The 20,530-nt window shown below is 38.4% G+C and overlaps 1 protein-coding gene across 1 annotated transcript; it reads left to right on the top strand.

The window, feature by feature from the left end:
- The first annotated feature begins 739 nt into the window (after positions 1-739).
- GJA1 (gap junction protein alpha 1) lies at positions 740-13,851 on the top strand. The gene is made up of 2 exons (XM_043889950.1): positions 740-936; positions 10,941-13,851. The coding sequence occupies exon 2, from the start codon at positions 10,957-10,959 to the stop codon at positions 12,103-12,105; it is 1,149 nt and encodes a 382-aa protein (XP_043745885.1). The 5' UTR covers positions 740-936; positions 10,941-10,956; the 3' UTR covers positions 12,106-13,851.
- Positions 13,852-20,530: the final 6,679 nt, after the last annotated feature.

Here is a 20,530-nt window from a genome sequence, read left to right as displayed (position 1 = left end):
AGAGTATAAATTTTCAGTTCCCTGGAGATCTGGTAGAGATCAGCTATCTAGATCTTCATAGTCAAAATGTATTACATATAAAGTAGTTATATCTAACGTTTTATAAAATGTTAAACTGCAGAAAACAATAAAATTCAAAGCTGTCAAGAGGCTGGAGGGCGGATTTGGGATGGGTATATCAGCATGAAATGTTCCTTTTTGAAATTTCTCTCCCATCTCCATTTCCTTTGTTCATTGTCCCTACTTAAACTAAGAAGAAAGGAATTCGCTCGTGAAAGTACTCACTCACACCCACCCAACCTTTAACTTCACACACCTTTGTCCAGTAAGAAGCAAAGTTTGCCCTGGCTCTATTCTTTTCCACCACTTTAACTTACTACAGCACACATACATTACAGGAAGTAAAATTTGAGAAAAGGGTGTATGATTCTAAAACACACTACTTTTATTATTATTTTTTTTTAATCCCCGGACTTTTGGTGAGAAAAGCACTAACTGAAACCCATAATTGCATCTGTAAGCAGTGACTTACGAAGTGGCACTCACGTCTCTATTGCTACTTCGTCTCGTCAGCACATTTCCAGCACAACTTTGTCTGGACCTCCTTCCCCCCACCCGGCCACGTTCTCCGGCCCGCTCTCCACCCCCTGCCCGCCTTTCCTCTTCTCCTCCCCTTTCTTCTAGCCCCTCCTCCCTGTTGAGTCCGTGGCTTGAAACTTTTAAAAGCTCTGTGCTCCAAGTAAGAAAAAAGCTTTTACGAGGTATCAGCACTTTTCTTTCATTAGGGGGAAGGAGTGAGGGAAGTGCTAAAGAGCAGCAGACTTTTAAACTTTAAATAGACAGGTCTGAGTGCCTGGGCTTGCTTTTTCATCTTACTTCATCCTCTGAGGAGTTCAATCACTTGGCTTGCCTACTTCACGTCTTTTAAGAGAAAGAGTAAGTTTTTTAAAGAACTTTACCTAACCGTGTCTTTTTCTAGCAGTAAAACTTTTCTAAAGTTTGTAAATGTGTTAAATGTAGCTTTCATATGACACAATAAAGGGAATGATGAACTTGAAAATGCCTGTTAGTTTTAAAATTAAAATTAAGCTTATGGTATTTACTTTTTGACTGCTGAAAAGTTTTTTAAATAATGCAACAGGTAAATAAGATTCAGATCTTTCTGATGAGAATAAAGAACTAATTTACTGAATATTTCGTTTTCCATTTTAGACTATAATTTTACTTTTGGGGGTGATCAGTAACAGTCTAGGTGCTTTGTAACTTCTGGGGGGGGCGAGGTTAGGGGCCTAGGTTGGGGGTTTGACTGACAACAATACAAAAATCAAAGTGCAAATTTGCTTAGCGTGCTTGCTATAGAAGTCTACGCTTTGTGCTTTTTCATATGGAAATCTTGATTGATGTTCTATAGCCTTGCAAAGCAAACTTCTTAACAAAGTGCTTTGTTAAGATCCTGCGGTTACTTGACTTCCACGTGGTTCCTTCCTAGAATTTTGCCCAGTAAACAAAAGGTATAAAAATCAGAGTTGTGATATTGAGGTTCTTAAAGCCACAGTAAAGGGTTACTTTATGTTAGCAGCACTATGGAAAAATCTTGAGACTCGCAAGAGAGCCACCACTGACTCGACCACGCTGGCAATTCAGGAGGTGAAATCCCTTGAATGGGTGATGGTTACTTACAAAGCATGAACAGAGGGAGAACAGAAATCTAGACAAGAGTGTATGCTTGGGTGCTTTCCTAAAGGTCTCGTAAGGCAGGGGCTCCTAGAAAGAATAGGAATCGAAATTTCTTAAAACAGCCCCTTGGAGGGAGCTCCCCCCACCCCACGCCACCCCACCTTCCACTTGTCCGAACCTGTAACAAACTTCAGACCTCTGGGGCAACTTTTTTGAGTCGCTGAGTGCTGCCAGTAGGCAAAGATAACGCGGATTTGTTATTTAAAAGGGTTCAATGTCTCACATGCTCTTATGGGCAACACACATTCTGTTAGCTAGAAATACAACCTTGCGTTTTCGTGTCCGTTAGGGGTTTTGTCTGATCTAACTCCACAGACTATTTAGTTTAAATTTCTGGTGTGACTCTGCAGTTTGAAGTATTTGCACCCGAGAAGGTTGAAAAGCAAAGAAAAATGAAAGCTTTGCGGAGGGAGGACGGGGGCCTGGGGCCCGGCGGGCGCGGGGTGCCTCCTGCCATCTTAGCATCCGCCCGGCTCGCCCGGGGCTCCTGCGCTGTCTGAGCCTTGGCGACTTGGAAAGGTTTGCTCAGAGGAGTTCTTCCGATCCTCTCTAGTCTAACTCGGCGCAGGTCCGAGTTCCGCCACTGGGAAGGAAGAGGGAGGGGGGGAGGGGGGAGAGCGGGGGTGGGGTACCGACTGTGCCAAATAGTAAAAAGAAGAGCAAATGATTAATTGAATTAACTGTATCAATCTAATTTCCCATCCAACACCCCCTCCCGCAGTGTCCTTTTTTTTTTTTCTTTTGAACTTGCTGAATCCTACTGTATAAACCGTAAGGAAACCTGAGTGCCTTGGGAATTACCTACCGTACCTAAATGGCACTTCTAACTCTTCTGTAAGTTCTCGAAACTTCTCAAGAATGGGGGTGGAGTGGGGACAGCGGAGGAAGCCCCATCATGAAATGAGTAAAGCGCTAATGACGTGTCCAGAGGCAAATCCGTTCCAGAATTCGGGAACTCAAATCTTCCTCGGTTCCTAGCAGCGGCTCGCCCACCCTATCCGTTTGGCTAGTCATCCAAATATTTACAGAGCATCTCTGATAAAGCTTATCAAAAGTTCTCCTTAAACCAACCTCATCCTCACCCTAGGGCGTGCCTATTTTTCTCTCTAGGGGTACAAAGTGGGGTTGGGAAGAGGAGAGCTATAAACTGTTGGAAAAACAGACATGGCTTTACTTGGAGGTGGGTTTAATTTCTTTTGCTTCCCAAACCAAGTTGGTAATGAAAAGATGCTTAATTTCCCCCTCTGAAAACTGGACACATATGAAGTTAGTCTAAAATGCCTTGGGCACTTTGAAGAATAGATTATGAAAAAAATTTTAAAGGCCTAACTTGTCCAGGAATTGCTGAGAATAAAAGCCTCTAGTAATGCAGAGATCTCATTAAATTAACTACATCTCAAAGAATGAAAAAATTCAGGGAAAAAAACACTTCATGGAAAAGAGTAATTAATTCTTCTATGTAGGCCAGGTCTCCTGAAATTTCCCCTGTTCTGGCAATGTGTGTCTGTGGTGCCTTTTAGTTTCCGAAGTCAGTATAGTTTTCACCTGTCCTTTGCCTGCAAAATGCAGTGATCCTAGTGTGTTGATCCTACTGCAGTAGCTTTGATCCTACCATGTTCCATATTTTTCTGCTACCTTTTATAGTTGATCACTGCTGCCCTGTCCACTCAGTTCCTGGCCTTTTACAGTGTAATTCTTACATTGCTCACCCCTCCTGGAAACACAGTATCAAAGCAAGCATCTGAAAGGGTGTGTTTTCACATATTGAGAGTTGTTTTGTTACTTAGATGTCTTCCATTCCTACCTAGAGGAGAATGGGAACTCACAATGAAGTGCATTCCTTCGTTTCTCTGGTGATGTCCAGAGATGCAGCTGGGTATGAGCCTCAACGCCTCTAAATATATGATACCCGAGGGAAGGGAATGATAGGAAAGTCACCAGTGATTAATACCTCCTACTCCACCTTTCCGGTTCTGACTTCCCTTCAAGATTCTCAGTTGTTGAGATTGTTGAAGCGTATTTACACACGTTAGTTCAGTTCTGGAGAGACAAGTTATTATCTAGTGTTTACCATTAATGTCAGTATTCAATATAGATAAGTCAGGTTTCCAAAAAATCCCTGGAGTTCTCCTCAGTGGGAGTTCTCCCACCCCCCACCCCCTTCAGACAACCACCTAAATTCTCTACTTTGTCTTCACATTGCCTGTTTAGGTTCACTATTTGCCTATGTATGTACATACTGTCTTTTGCCAAGGTAAAACACAGACCATGCTAAGCCATTTATATAGAAGTTTTATGTATATAAATTTTTCCATAAGAGTTTCTTAATTTTCAGTAACCTTCACATCCAAGTTTTCCTAGCTGTCTAAATACTTTCTTTAATATATGTGTTTTGGGACTTCCCTGGTGGTCCAGTGGTGAAAATGCCTCTCTTCCCCTGCAGGCGGTGCAAGTTCAATCCCTGGTGGGGGAACTAAGATCCCTCATGCCACGTGGCACTGTCAAAAAAAGAAAGTGTTTTATGGGATGTCTAAAATTCACAGTAATGTAGAAAATACGTAGTGTTTTTATTTTAGCAATTTCTGTAAGGCAGATGCATTCTCTAGTGTATGACTTTTCCCATGATTTAGAGAAGATGTCTCCAAATAGAAACACAAAGACAGGCAGACCTTTCTCATGGTCTTTTCTCTCCAATAATTGATAAAGGGTAAATTTGTTTCAGTCTCTTTGAGGTTGCTATTGTACTCATTTCAGGAGCTTTTGGTTACCATTAGGAACATGTTAATCACTTCTTAGTTATTATTTTGCTAAAGGAAAGAATACTAAAGTTAGAAAATAAAAGGGCTCTAGCTAGATCTAAAACTCATTTAAAGAGGAATGAAACTTTTTTGAGCTTTTACTAAGAGCTTCATGTTCATGAGTTACTCATTCAGTGTTCATTAAGGAAAGAAGATTTAATCCACTTGTGAGGGCTTCACCTCCATCCGATGGCAATCTAAGAACACAGCTTTTAGCCCACAGCTCTGACTTAGGCTCTTTCTTCTATCACCATGAGTGACCATGAGAAACTTCTGCTAGTGGGGAGTTGAGTGATAGCTGTTGGACTAGGGAGAGGATTATCTGTTTTGTAGGTGTCATCATCTCTTTGGATGGAGTTCCTCACTCCTCAACTCCCATCTCATGTCACTGTTCTGTGGAGGCTGATATAGATTGACTATGTGATGAAAAAAGGTGAGAGCCAAGGCAAAAAGGCACGTGTGTTCCCCACCCCACCCGAAGAAATGTAGCGGTATTTCATTCTTTACAAAAGAATCTAAGGCATGAAAAAAAAAAAAAAAAAAGAATCTAAGGCTAATCGTGGAGCCTTGGGCAGAATTTTAAATAGAATAGATGTTTACACGGAATAGGTTTGATACACCAGGGCTTCCCTGGTGGCTCAGATAGTAAAAAAAAATCTGCCTGCAATGCAGGAGAACCGTGTCTGATCCCTGGGTCGGAAAGGTTCCCCTGGCAAAGGGAGTGGCTAACAGCTCCAGTATTCTTGCCTGGAGAATTCCATGGACAAGAGGAACCCGGAGGGCTACAGTCTGTGGGGTTGCAAAGAGTTGGACGTGAGCAACTAACACACCTCAGAGTTAGGCTGACTCCCCACGTATAAGGAAGCAAAAGTTGTTTATTATCTGATGAATGTATATTTTTCGTAGTACCTGATTCAAATCACTGAACTGCCTAACACACCCTCAACCTATGTAGAGATATTACATTAACTGGAATTGATACCAGCTGTTACTCTTCTCCTAAGAGCCCCAATCTTTCCCCAAGATTTATCATTCTTGAAATAAACACAAGTTTTAACAGGTTATCTCTTGCACTGCAAGACACCGTGGGATCTCTCTCGGCAACAGTTGAATTGTGTAGTCCAGTCAGAATTAAAATCCTGCGGAATTGGACAAAAACACAAGTTTTTTTGTTGTTGTTTCTTTGAAAGCTTAACCTGTAAAACAGCATAATAGTGAAACTGCATAAATATCTATGATACCTGATACATTTTGCAAGAATTCCAAATCACTATGATCTTGTCTAATAAATTCAAGACCCTGTTTAACAAATTCTTTGTTAAAGAGCCTGTTTTCTTAATTTAATCATATTACTTGCTCAGGAATCATTTAAAATATATTGCTTCAACAGACAGTTCTCTGTTACAGCAATTATCACTTGAAAATTGAATAGTTTTTGTCATATGAGATACTGACAATACTTTTTTTAACTGTGTGAGTCCCTTTTTAATTAATTTGAAATTTCAGAAGTTTGGGATAGGTAACTGTAATTAAGAGAGTCCCAAGGAGGTAGTAAACAAACAAACAAAACTGGTGAAACCTGGTGACTTTTTTGTTATAGGCCCCTTTTAATTCACTCAATAGATGTTCGGTATCTCTCAACTCTCTTAAGCACTGGAGATACAGCAGTGGACACAAGAAACTCCCATATAGAATTCACATTCTAGTTGAGAAAAGTAGATATAAGTCCTTGTCATGGAGGCAGACAAACAATAAACAGATAAATATATATAATATGTCAAGTAGAGCTAAAGACCATTAAAAAACAAAAAAAGAACAGGGGGAGTAGCCAGTGACAGGCCTGGAGTACTGGCTGAAGAGGTGAGACCAGAACGAGCCATGGGGATGGGACAGAGCTGATCAAGGCAGATCAGCTTGTTAGTTTTTTCCAGGTTGTTTGAGGGGAGTAGATTGGCAAGCAGGGTAACAGGCTCTCGATGTGTAATCTGAAGAGAGGTGACGTGTAACCTGGTGATGGCTGAGATCAGGCTAAGAGCTGAGGTGGTGGTGAGACTCCTAGTCTGTTTTGGGGGGAAGACAAAGCCTATAGCATTTGCTGACAGATTGAACATGGGTTGTGTTAATTGAATGTGGGTGTGAATACTACCCAAAGCACATCTAGCTGTTGTTAATTATAGAGGAATGGTCACAACTGAGCCCACTCAAAGTCATTCACCACAGGGGAGAGGGGGTTCTTACAAAAGTTAAAGAAAAACATTAGAATTTACTGTTCAGTTTTGAAGTTTGTAATTTGGAGGAGGGGGCCCATACTGCATGGCAAGCTGGCATGCCAGATCCTAGTTCCCCAACCAAGAATGGAACCCCTGGCCCCTGCTGCAGTGGAAGCACCAGGGAAGTCCCAAGAGGCTTATAATTTTTGGCTTAGGATATTAGAAACACATGGCACTTCCTCCTCCCTGATTCCTGCTCCCCCCCCCCCACCCAAATCCATTAAATGATTTTATCAGGAAACAATCCTGTTTATTTTATTTCACTCACTCAACTGATTACAGCATCTCTTCTTAGGAAAAATCTTTAAAATTGAAAGTAAAATGTATTCTAATTCTCCTAATCATTATTAAGACATTAATGACACAGTATCTTCATTATAGCTTTGGCACAGTGATATGTTACTATGTCTCTGAAAAAGGGGACAGTCAAAAGTAAAATTGAAGGTTTATTTTCCATTTTGAATGAAGTATTTGAGTCTTTGTGTTCACCGGGAGCAGCCAATGGAGGTAGAGGGTCAGGGGCTGTAGAATAACAGGTAAGCTCTGTTCCCAGGTGCCCAGAGAGTTCTGCTCCTCACACTGAACCCTCCCCACACTGCAGAGAGTCCAAAAGGTGCTTGGGCAGGTCACCCTTAGGGTGACTGAGGTTTTGGCTTCTAGTGTAGAGGGCCGTGAAGAGCCATGAAAAATGTGATCTAACATGGTACGTAGAGGACATGGTCCAACTGCTGTCAAGCGTTTGCTTCTAACGAGAACTTTGTACAGCTTCTTAACCTAGACCTTAATCTACATATAAACTTCCACCTTGGGAACATAGCAGTGAAGAAATGAGCATACAGGATATATGCTCAACTGCCGTGATTTTCTAAAGTATCAAATGAGTATACTTATCTCATACTGTTGAATGTGAGTAAGGTATATAGTCTGTAAATCAATGCTAGGGGATTCTGTAAACATAATCATGACTGCTTCTTTTTTTTTTCATGACTGCTTCTTATAAAAAGGCATTAATTTTTCAACTATGACTTGGAAAAATTAAACCAATAATGGGGATGAGGGGATAAACAGTAGAATTTCTAATTCACAGCAAAGTGAATGAGTACCAAAAAGGTTCTGTTACCTCTCTTTGAAAATCAGAAGCGTTATAAGCCATCACATTAACCACTATCTGACAGTCTCTATGATAGTGCTAATAACAGGTATCTACATGTTACAGGATACAAGTTGTCCAACTGGATAATTCATATCAACAGATGAAAGAGTGTAACTCACTTAATTAATGTAAATGACAACTGTATGGCTCCTTAAATAAAAGACAACTTTGCTACTACTTGAAGAGCTGCCCAGTAACCAGTTCACACACTGGTGGCAGTATAGGTTATTTTTGTGGAATCTCAGAACTATATGGTAGTCAGGTTTTATTTTCCATAGAGTGTAAAGAAACTTAGTAATTATTTGCCACAAGCATCAGTATATTTTGTTTGAAATAGTAATGAAACATTGACTAAAATAACTTCTCATTATGCCTGAAACACTTTTTATTTTTTCTTGAGCTCAAGCGTGTGAATGTGTTGAGATTGTGCAGTTTATCATTTTATACTTGATTGTTTTTGTTGTTCATCTTCCCTATCCCCCCACAACTGGAGTATTGAGCAAAAGCAGATGACACTGGCAAAATAGTGAAATTCTCTACAAACAGAATCGGGGCCAATTTACACATCATCACATCGAAACTGTCTATTGATAGAGCTCCAAAAATTCTGCTGTATTTGTTTGACCCTCACGGACTGTATTTCTTCATTCCCAGTGCCGTGTCTTCTGCTAAATTGTAGGTTTTTTCTTTTACCTTCTCTCACATCAAACTGTCTGTCAAAGCTAAATTACTCCCTCTCACTTCAAGCCTTTCCCTGGCTATTTAACTCTTTGTCAATCCTACAAGCCTTTTTTCTTGCTTAACTGCTCATTCCTTACATCAGTTTCACTGTCACTTCACCATCTAAAATGGCCCTTCCTAGTGGGGAAGCTCCTTTTCTTTATGACCACTGACAGAAGGGCGTTATTTCCTATAACCTGCCCACTCATCTCCACTCATTACACCCCCCCACCTCCCCAGTCAGTCTTTGGCACCAGTCTCTGGATTGTCATAAAAAAATACACACTGACTGCTAATTTAGATAGCTGATAAGAGTTTCACTTTATGGATCAGCCATCTCCTCTTTGTTCCATCCAGGAAATCCCATGCCAGGTTTCCAATTCATTTTTTCTGGCCTTTATAGCCAGGAGGTACAAGCAGTAGACAGAAGTATAATATTGCTTAGTAGGGAAGAAGATTCCCCTGGATTTCATTTACTTCACATAAGGAGAACAGGCTCACAGTTTAATTCCAGCTGAAACACTTCTTTTTATTAAGATAGCAAACTTATTTCTAGGAAACCTATTTAATCCTACTTTTAGTTATACTCTTTAAAATTCAGTAAGTTCCCGGGAAGTCTTTGCTTTGCTTGTTTTTAATTATAAAATAATTTTTGACTGTTTCATCCTGTTCTGAACCCTCCAATAACTCTCTGCTGAAAATTAGACTGTATTTTCTTTTTTTTTTGTTTTTTTGTTTTTTTGTTTTTTTTTTTTGGACTGTATTTTCTATGACTGCCTCATGCAGTATTATTCATTTCTTCCCAGATTTTAGCCCCTGCTAAGATTGTATATATCAAAACATGAGAATGTTTCTAACTTTGACTCAGCTTAACTTTAATTTTAAGACCAGTGTTGTGCATTGGAAAGCCTTGGTCTTGGGATTGAAAGTCTTTTTCTGGCCTTACTGATAGGTGAATATTTCCAAAACTTCCCTAGTGGCCCAGATGGTAAAGAACTGCCTGCAGTATAGGAGACCTGGGTCCAATCCCTGAGTTGAGAAGATCCCGTGGAGAAGAGAATGGCTATTGGCTCCAGTATTCTTTCCTGGAGAATTCTATGGACAGAGAAGCCTGGCCAGCTACAGTCCATGGGGTCACAAAGAGTCAGATATGACTGAGTCACTAACACTTTTAAGGACCTCAGTTTTCATCAGTTGAATGGACTACTGGCAATTAAAAGTATAAATTGAACTAATAACTTTGGGGATTCCTGTCATCTGTATACACTTGAGGCTGTTTCTCATCCCCAGTAATGGGAAAGTCCTAGGCTTAAGATATCAAGGTAGTGATAGGAAGTTAAGAAGAGTGTGGGGCTGAGGGTTCAAAATCCAGTAAAGGAACTTGAAAGTATACAGCAATCCAAAGATGAAAAACAACCATTTTTACTACAGATAACAGATTACTTTTTATTTCGCAGGCCATAATTAGTATTGAGGTCAATTGAACTCTTACTTGAAATGTGATGTGCATTTAGTATTTGTTTTTCCAAGTAGGTTCCTGCATCTAGGGACACAGTATGTCACGATGGTACCTTTGAGTGCAACATATTTGCCTCTGGGTGGAAGACAGATATCCAAACCACATAAGTCAGTGCTTAAGAAAAAACAGAAGTATAAATAACCACAATATAGAGTATGCACAAAAACACTTGAGATACCAAGGAGAAACATTTCAGTTTACAATTAGGAATAACATGCTATATATAATAGGATTGAGGTTTGAAAACAGATTATGTACATGTGCATGGGTATGGGAGTTTTTACCTCAATTCTTAGGTACCCATAGGTTTTGAATATCACACATCAGCATTTTGCTTAGGTAAGCATGCAGATACAGGCCTATCAGGCAAGAAATATCCTCATTTTTCAGACAATAAAATAAGCAGAGACATTTAGCACTGACAGCTTCTCAAGCAACAAGGTGAGACAGTGGTTGAGCAAGTAATACCTCTTCACAAGGTTAAGATCTCACTTTACTTGGCACATAGGCTCTGCTGTTTCTAAAACTTAGCATATATCAAGAAAATCTGAGACCTCTTTTTAGGGGAAAATGGAATTATTTGCACTTGTGGGCTATTTTTTTTTTTTTGCTTTTGTGTTTGGAAGGATGCTAGAACGATAGGAAATATTTTATAATATTTTGATTGTTGGCTGAAAGAAACTGCATATTAAACTAATAATTTGGATCTGTGATTATTTAGTTGTCTTTTGGTTTCTTTTCAGGCGGTACCCAGGCAACATGGGTGACTGGAGTGCCTTAGGCAAACTCCTTGACAAGGTTCAAGCCTATTCCACCGCTGGAGGGAAGGTGTGGCTGTCCGTCCTTTTCATTTTCCGAATCCTGCTATTGGGGACAGCGGTTGAGTCAGCCTGGGGTGATGAGCAGTCCGCCTTTCGTTGTAACACTCAACAACCTGGTTGTGAAAATGTCTGCTATGACAAATCCTTCCCAATCTCTCATGTGCGCTTCTGGGTCCTGCAGATCATATTTGTGTCTGTTCCCACACTCTTATACCTGGCTCATGTGTTCTATGTGATGCGAAAGGAAGAGAAACTGAACAAGAAAGAGGAGGAACTCAAAGTTGCCCAAACTGATGGTGCCAATGTGGACATGCACTTGAAGCAGATTGAAATTAAGAAGTTCAAGTATGGCATTGAAGAGCACGGCAAAGTGAAGATGCGAGGGGGCTTGCTGAGAACCTACATCATCAGCATTCTCTTCAAGTCTGTCTTCGAGGTGGCCTTCTTGCTGATCCAGTGGTACATCTACGGATTCAGCTTGAGTGCCGTTTACACTTGCAAAAGAGATCCCTGCCCGCATCAGGTGGACTGTTTCCTCTCTCGGCCCACGGAGAAAACCATCTTCATCATCTTCATGCTGGTCGTGTCGTTGGTGTCGCTTGCCTTGAACATCATCGAACTCTTCTATGTCTTCTTCAAGGGTGTTAAGGATCGTGTGAAGGGAAAGAGCGATCCTTACCACGCTACCACCGGCCCACTGAGCCCCTCCAAAGACTGTGGATCTCCAAAATATGCTTATTTCAATGGCTGCTCTTCCCCAACCGCTCCTCTCTCGCCCATGTCTCCTCCTGGGTACAAGCTAGTCACCGGAGACAGAAACAATTCTTCTTGCCGCAATTACAACAAACAAGCAAGTGAGCAAAACTGGGCCAATTACAGCGCAGAACAAAATCGAATGGGGCAGGCAGGCAGCACCATCTCCAACTCCCACGCACAGCCTTTTGATTTCCCAGATGACCACCAGAATTCTAAAAAACTTGATGCTGGCCACGAACTACAGCCTCTAGCCATTGTGGACCAGCGGCCTTCCAGCAGAGCCAGCAGTCGCGCCAGCAGCCGACCCCGGCCTGATGACCTGGAGATCTAGGTCCAGTCGAGATCCCACTCAGTTGTGGAGAAGAAACAGGTGCTATAAAAAATGCACCTTAGGTGTTCATTTTGTTCCATTGGAGGTGGTACTCAACAGCCTTGTCATGAGGCTTAGAAAACAGGAAGACATTAGAATACCTGGTTCATTGGGGGTGTTAGGGATAGGCGGGTGGAGAGGGAGGGGCTGAGGGAGGTACATGTCGGTATTTAATGTAGTTGATTCAAAAAGCTTAAGTTCTAAGTAAAAGTTGCATTAGGTGATCCATAGGTAAGGCCTTTTTCTTTCCCACACACCCCTAAGAATAGTTCTGTGTATGTGAAAGAGTCAGTGATATTTTTGGCTAAATATTTTTTTGTTCTACCAAGAAACTGAAATAAGTTTGACCAGGAGAAAATACTTTCTGAACATTTAACTTTATCAAGAAAAAGACAGATGATTGTCTTTCTGTCCCTGCTAAAAACATTCCATTGTTAAAATTTGCACTTTGAAGGTAAGCTTTGTAGGCCTGACCCTCCAGGTGTCAATGAACTTGCGCTACTAGATTTTTTCTTTGTGGTATCAGTTAAGAGTTCAGATAAGGCCCACAAAAGAAGACTTTCCATGCAATTGCAAATCTCAGCCGGTTATCTGTACATTCTTTTTTTACATTCACTTGCATATAGTATTACCATCACTTTGCATCATTCCTCAACTACTATTCATATTCGTTTAATGATTTCTGTAAACATTTTAAAAGCAGTTGGGACATCACTTAACATTTTTTGAGTTAGAGTCAGGGAAGCAAGCCATGCTCAATATTTAACAGTCACTTGTCTGTGAATGTGTGTGGAAGAGTGTGTTTTATTTGTCATGTATTGGTACAAACAGATGCAGTATAAACTCACAAACACAGATTTGAAAATAATGCACACATGGTGTTCAAATTTGAACCTTTCTCATGGATTTTGTGGTGTGGGCCAATATGGTGTTTACATTTTATAATTCCTGCTGTGCAAATAAAGCACATTTTTTTTTTTTTCCCTAAAATGTTTTTTCTCCATGTATCCTATTAAGGATGCTGTTTTTTTTTTTTTTTTTAATTTAGATTCTTTTTTTTTTCTTTTTTCTTTTTTTTAGAATATAGCAGTAATGCTATTGCTGAAATGAGTGATTTTCTTTTCCTGAAATATAATCATTGATGCTTGAATGATAGAATTTTAGTACTGTAAACAGGCTTTAGTAATTAATGTGAGAGACTTAGAAGAAATGCTTAGAGTGGACTATTAAGTGTGCCTAAATGAGTTTTGCAGTAACTGGTATTCTTGGTTTTGTCCTACTTCTTAATACACATTAATTCAGAACTTGTATTCTATTTTGAGTTTGACAGTCTTTTGGAGTAACCATCAACTTTGATGTTTGCACTAAGATTTTATTTGGAATGCAAGAGAGGTTGAAAGAGGTTTCAGTAGTGCACATGTAACTAATTTATTTGAAGTCTATCCTAAAGAAATCTACCAGTTTCTTCAAATGCTTTTTAAAAATTCATCACAGATGATTAGGGAAAATACAAAATATCATACTTTTCTTGTTGCATGTCAGCTACATAAAGAGTTTTGTACAATGAGAAATACTAATTTGTTTGACATTCCATGTTAAACTACTGTCATGTTCAGCTTCATTGCATGTAATGTAGACCTAGTCCATCAGTCATGTGTTCTGGAGAGTGTTCTTTATTCAATAAAGTTTTAATTTAGTATAAAGATAGCCTTTCTAGCCCGTGTGATTTTTAAAACTTCTATTGCATCTATTCACAATTATCAAAGACAGTTCCATGGATTATGAGGATTTGGACAAAAAAGATTCACAAGATTCCAGAATCTTCTTGTGTAAGCCACCAGGGAAGCCCCTTTAAAAGAATAGTTTTTATTGTTAACTAGATTCAGTGCAACATTGATTAACATTTTTGAGTATTTATTCAACAGAGAAGATAAAGGGTAAGAATGATGAATTTCTAATATAAAATTAATGAAAGTGAAAGTCGTGTCTGACTCTTTGTGATCCATGAGCTGTATTATATAGTCCATGGAATTCTCTAGGCCAGAATACTGGAGTGGGTAGCCTTTCCCTTCTCCAGGGGATCTTCCCAACCCAGGGATTGAACCCAGGTCTCCCTCATTGCAGGCAGATTCTTTACCAGCTGAGCCACAAGAGAAGCCCAAGAATACGGGAGTGGGTAGCCTATCCTGTCTCCAGTAGATCTTTCCAACCCAGGAACTGAACCAGGGTTTCCTGCATTGCAGGCAGATTCTTTACTGAACTATCAAGGAAGCCCCCCAAAATTAATGAGATGTGTTTAAAGTAAGATAATAGTAATTTAGTAGGTCTATATATGACAGAAGTAATACTAGAAAGAGGGTGCTGAAAATTTAAAACTATAGGGCCTTCCAGGTAAAAAAGAGCAGGGTTCGTTTAAGTATGGTTATGCTCTGTGACAAAAGAATGAAACAGATTCTATTATCCCAAAACATTGTGAAAACACAGAAAAATTGATTTTAAAAATTCTTAACACCCAAAGAAAATTAAACCATTCAGAGGGACAAGATCAATTCTGGGCAACTGAAAGTATTGCTGTAATTTAAAATATAAAATGTGTTAGCACTTCTAAGTCACATTTCAAGAAAGTTATTTTTATTTTTTGGCCACACCGCATAGCATGTGTGATCTTAGTTCCCTGACAGTAATAAAACCTGTGTCCCATGCCATGGAAGTACAGAGTCTTAACCACTGGACCACCAGGGAAGTCCCAAAAGCTTTTTAACTTACTAAAGTTGTTTACCTGAATACTCACCGCAAAGCAAACTAGTAGATTTCTGAGCATAAAAATATTACCAGTTTAGATATAACCTGGTTAAATTTGGTGGCTAGATATGCCTAAAGTCAAAAGATTATCTAATCAGTCTCAGAGTCAATATAATTGGTAGTATCAACGTTTCTTCAAGTGTTACCATTCAGCTGGCTGAGAATCTGAAGGGAGAGGCAAATTTTCTCTGTGCATGTTTGTGTCTGCATTTACTGTGGAAAATAGAGAAACATGGTTTCTTTGAATGTGTGTGTATATTCAAATACAAACAGGGCTTTAAAAAATAATCTATTTTAAACTTTTCCCAAACTTTAAAGCTTGTCACTGTATATTATAAATGCACAGTTTAAAACTGCAAACGTATATGAAATGGAAAAGCAAATCTCACTCCTCCTCATTCTCCAACATAGACATCATAGAAGTTCTAATTCCATTGGAAAGCACTGTTAAAGTTTCAGACACCAACCATATATCAAATACTTTGTTAAGTAGTGGAGATTATTAGAATGACCCCATAGTCTCATGCCCTATGAAACTTACAATGTAAATCCTTTCAATGTAAATGCTATTTTACATATCTTAATTGGTCACTTATTTTCCACAACTAAAAATTGAATTGAGCTATGTTTTAAAATTATGAAAAAGCTGAAATTTCTTTCTACAAATATTTATTAGATACTCATTTTTGGCATAAAATTCCATGTTTACAAAGTTGGAAAATTTCGAATCTTCCAAGAGTAGCAGAACTTTCTGTTGTGGAAATGTTCTATTTTGTGCACTATGGTAGCCACTAGCCACATGTGGCTATTGAAGCACTAAAATGGCTAGTGAGTCTGAAGAAAAGGATTATTTTAATTTTAAATAGATGATGTGGCTAATTGCTATCAAATTGGGCAGTACAATTCTAGAGTCTCCTAGGAGAAAAAAAATATTGGGTCGAAATGGGGAAGAAGTTGGTCATGTTATAAAAAGAGGAAAGAGAAATTTTGGGGTCCTTTTTATAGTCTTATAATAGTATGTCTTATTCTGTAAACATAGAAAAAACTCTTATGTTAAGAAAAGCCTCTATTGTTACATGAAATTTTCTAGTCTTGTTAGATAGTCATGTATTTTATATTACCACTGTTTTACTTCAGAATTTCATACACAAATTTGTGCTGCCTATTTTTAAAAGTGGTAAGATTGTCTAAAGTCTTTAAATATCGACGTTCAGTGCCCTTTTTTGGTTCAGTACATTTGCACCCTAGCCCCTGTGTGTCTTCACGAAGCTTCTAGGCCACGGATTGTTCTTTCACCTTATTTTAGGAGACTTGCTGAAGCTCTACCTGCCCAGGGTGCTAGTTCCCTGCCTACACACTGCCTCTCCTAAAAATTCCAAACTTCAAATTCCAGCATGCCAAGACATCTGTGCTTTGTACTTAAGGGAGAGAAAAATAATGAAGTTTGGGGGCTTATTAAAGTCTTCAAGTGAGTTATTTTTATAAACAGCACACCAACACTGCAGAAACATGTTTATAATCTTTACTGGCTCCAAGATTCTGTTTTTACCTTTTCTCAGTTGGGCAAATATAGCTGAGCCCTTGGCAGGTCAGAATTTGCAGCTGGCAATTTTCAGAACTCAAGAGCAGATGTGGAACTTTGCTTCAAGGAGAAGAGAGTAAGAAGAATATCACGTAAAGAAGAAAGCAAATTTGGAGGAAAAAGTTTGCGTTTGTTTCCTGGTCTTCAGAAGTGTTGAAATTTTAAGTCAGATGATTTCTTCTGGTCTCCGGATGTTTCTCTCCAATGACCAAATGCTTATTTGGGCTGTGACGTGTAGAGTAATTTCAATGCCCACACACTTTCCTGTTGAATATAAAAACTGTCTCAAGAGGAACCCACTTTAGAAAGCAAACCCTGGGCTCAAGTCTTATTTAATACAACGAGCCATCTGTCCCTATGAGATATGGAATGAAACAGCTTGGGGGGTGGGGGTGGGGGGGCATTTGTGCTGGAATCTCTTAGCCAGTTGCTTTTTACAAAACTGTTCATCAGAATTAGTATAGACAGTAAGAGAGATTTTAGTTGCTATGGTAGCAGAAATCATGAGGGTTATTTTATTTTGGAAAGTAAATCTAGAGAAATCTAAGACTGCCTTCTGCTTTGAACAGAATGGGTCAGAGTTCTGTATTTCATATATTCAGGTATATTTATTAACTTTGAACACAGTTAACTAATTTAGAAACCCTTCCCTGCAAAAATGTAAACTAACCTTAAGCTTAAACTGTGAGAAAAAAGCTTCAACTGAGGTTAACTAAAAGAACTCTGAAGGGTAAAGGGTAAAAGGTTGAGATTCTTTAAAACATTACTTGAAGGCTCAACTCTACCAAGTCGTAGAGTATAAATTGGATATTGCTTTTGATGTGACTGTGGCTTGTATTCAAGTTTTTCTCAACTCAGAGCAACTGGAATTAAATCGACATTTATAATTTACTAGCATATTACTTTCTAATCATTCAGACTACTCACTATAATCAAAGATAGACACAACCAAAGAGCTAGTTAAAGAAAATGTTTACTCTGAGACAATTTTCCATATGTTGGCCAAGCTTGTCAATGACTGCCTTTTCTTGGGCAGGTAATTTAAAAATATTTGGGGGGAACCACTTTACCTTCATGAGTTCCAAATTTCGGTGACTAAAGTAATTTGGAAGTTAAATGTAACTATATCCAGCATCGTATCATCTGTAATTCAAGGTAAATATAAAACTATAATAGACTTGCCTGTCACATTATTTCTGTATACTTGAAATATTATATAATTTTTATTTATGATTTATAATTTTTTAAGTTAAATTTAAGTTAAATTTATAATTTAACAAAAATTATAATATGATTAAAGTTATTTCTTTCAGTTTAGAATTTTCAATCATATTTCTTCTCCATTTTCACAAATTCCTTTTCTTCTTATTCTTACACACATTTAGAACAGTTTTGTTATTGGGTTCTGTTTGTTGATTTGTGGTATCAAATATTTCTTTTTTCTCATATATACCTTATATCTTGCTCCCCTAAATATTTACTTTTTAACAAGCCAGTGCCAAGTTAAACATTTCGATAGTAACTCTGGAATAATCTAGCAGGAGTTAACATTTGTAATTAAAGAGTATCATCAAAAACGATCAAAAGAATTGTTTAATTTTCATCTTTACTCTGGTCCTCACTCGTCTGGAGGACTAGAAGCACTTTGTGATTAAAGAGGGTCAGTGCTGTAGGTGATGGTTACCCAAAACTCCAAACGTGGCAAATGTGGGACTCATGGAGTCATTTGGCATTTGGCCAGTCTTTTTGGTCAGCATTACAGCCAAGCTCTGCCTCTATCCTGATGATTCTACACGATGATTAGCTATTATGCATGACAGAAAAAGAGCTAAAGAAGCTATAATGTGTCATAAGTAACATCAAATGAGAGAAAGGTTTCAGAGTGGGAACATATCCATATAAAAGTATGCTAACCTTGTAAGATAAAAAACAGTAACTCTAATAGGAAAAAAAGTGTAGTTAGCTAGTTAGTTAAGAAATTTACAGCTTTTCTTATTTGTTCGCAGCAGCACTTAAGCTTTGGAAATAAAGCATGGAAACAAACAAAAATTCACTCTTTAAGTTTGTTATGAGTCAGTCTACTAAAGTGCTAATCCCATAGTTTGTGATGACAAAGATAAGCTGATTGATTCAGGTATTTAGACAGGGTTTTGTTTTTCATTTAAAAGATATTTTTAAAAGTCGTCTCAATTTGTGGTTAAATACAAGATGACCTTTAAAAAGCAGGCACTGTTTTTAAAAGCCATATTACGATAAAGCTGCAAATGTTTTCAAGAATTAGAAACATGCACGTTTTAAGATTTTCCAAAAATCCCAGGACTTCTGGGGAATTTCCAATATTTGTGAGACAGAAACTCTGTTGCCTCTTAAAAAGTGTGCACAAAACTCAGATAATCAATAAAACAGTGCTCTGTGCTGAAATAATATGTCAAGCACAAATGATGTAAGTGGAGCTAGATGAGAGATTTAGAGGAAAAGGGTATCTGAAAAAATTCTTGCCATGTTAAATAAGATTTGGTCTTATGTTCATCCTTACACATTACACATTTTTAAAAGATGGTGCTTTAAACAAGACTCATGCCCTTTCTTGTTATTTTTAGTATCTCCCCAAACCATAAACACAACCATATGTCAGGGCAAAGCTGTATTGATGGTTTGGATGTGGAGTACTTACTTTTATTTTTAGCATTAAGTTCCATTATAGCAAGTAATGTGTATTTTCCATCAATGATCAGATTTTGCATATTTTTAGTTGTTTGTGGACTAAAGGTTTGAGGAGTAGAATACTCTTCCTCTCACACTCTTCAGTGCCCATAAATTCAAACATGAATTATTTGAGAGTCTACCTAGGTATACTTTAGAAGAAAAAACATTTTTACATTCATGGTTCTAGGAATCTTTGAGGTTGGAAGAAGTAAAGGTAAACTGAAACTGACTATTTGGGGAAGTACTTGTCACCTATTCTTCATGTGACCTTGAACAAAATATATAACCTCTGAGTCTCAGTTCTCCAACTCTAAAGAAAATAGAAATTCATCCCTTCAAGTTTATTGTGATGATTAAATGAGATGTTAGTGAACTGTATAGGACAGTCCTTGATAAATTGGTGGTATTAACTAACAGCTATGATCTCTCCCAAGGAAAATGAACAAAGGGAAAAGTCGTACTGTCAGGAAAAAAAAAAAATCCAGTATAGTCAAATTCTGAGTGTCAAAATATACCTCTGTGTTTTCTACTTCTGTAAACACTGTAATAAGTAAAACAGTGATAGGACAATTGGTGTGATCACAAAGCCATTGAGAAACAAACCTTAGTGTCTAACGCCACATTTAGTAATACACAGAAGGACTAGAAAAGACCATTATAAATACAAAAAGACACAAGGTGAGAATACTTTAAATAAATTCAGTTCCTACAGTAGATTGGGACACGTAATCCCTTCCAGAACTCTGAGAATCTTATGAATAAATATTAAGCTTATAAAGAATAAGGGTCAGAATGCATCCCCACCATAAGACAACTAGGAGTACTATTACTATCAAGGAAAAGAATGGAGAAAGGAGACAGAATGAATTTCCAGTTTAGAAATCTTTAATGACTCCTTTTGTCTTTGTGGAAATAATGGCTGCAATCCTTTAGTGTGTCTCTAAGACATGACATCAGCTGGATCTGACTTTTTTGCAACCTCATCTCTCTTCATAGCCTTCTGAGTCACACTGTTCTTGACTTTCCCGAGTACCTCCAAAGCTCTCAGTTTCTGTCACCTGTGGCCCTTGCACAAATGGTTCCCTGTGAGTCACATTCTTCTTTCTCTTTGTTGACCTAAAACAGATGGACTGCCAGTTATTTCTCCAGCAAAAATGAGTTTGTTTGGGATCAGCAGAGAATCGCAATTTGAAGTCTGCAACCATAGCAAGTCACAGGCAAGGCCCACACAGCAAGGAAAGGAGAATGCTTTCATAAAGGGGAAAAGGAAGTTGGGAGGGCTATAGTAAACAGAGT

The sequence above is a fragment of the Cervus elaphus genome, chromosome 28, assembly GCF_910594005.1.
Source record: "Cervus elaphus chromosome 28, mCerEla1.1, whole genome shotgun sequence".
NCBI lineage: Eukaryota > Metazoa > Chordata > Mammalia > Artiodactyla > Cervidae > Cervus > Cervus elaphus.
Note: the sequence above shows the minus strand (reverse complement) of the source record. Positions and strands in the feature narration are given on the sequence as shown.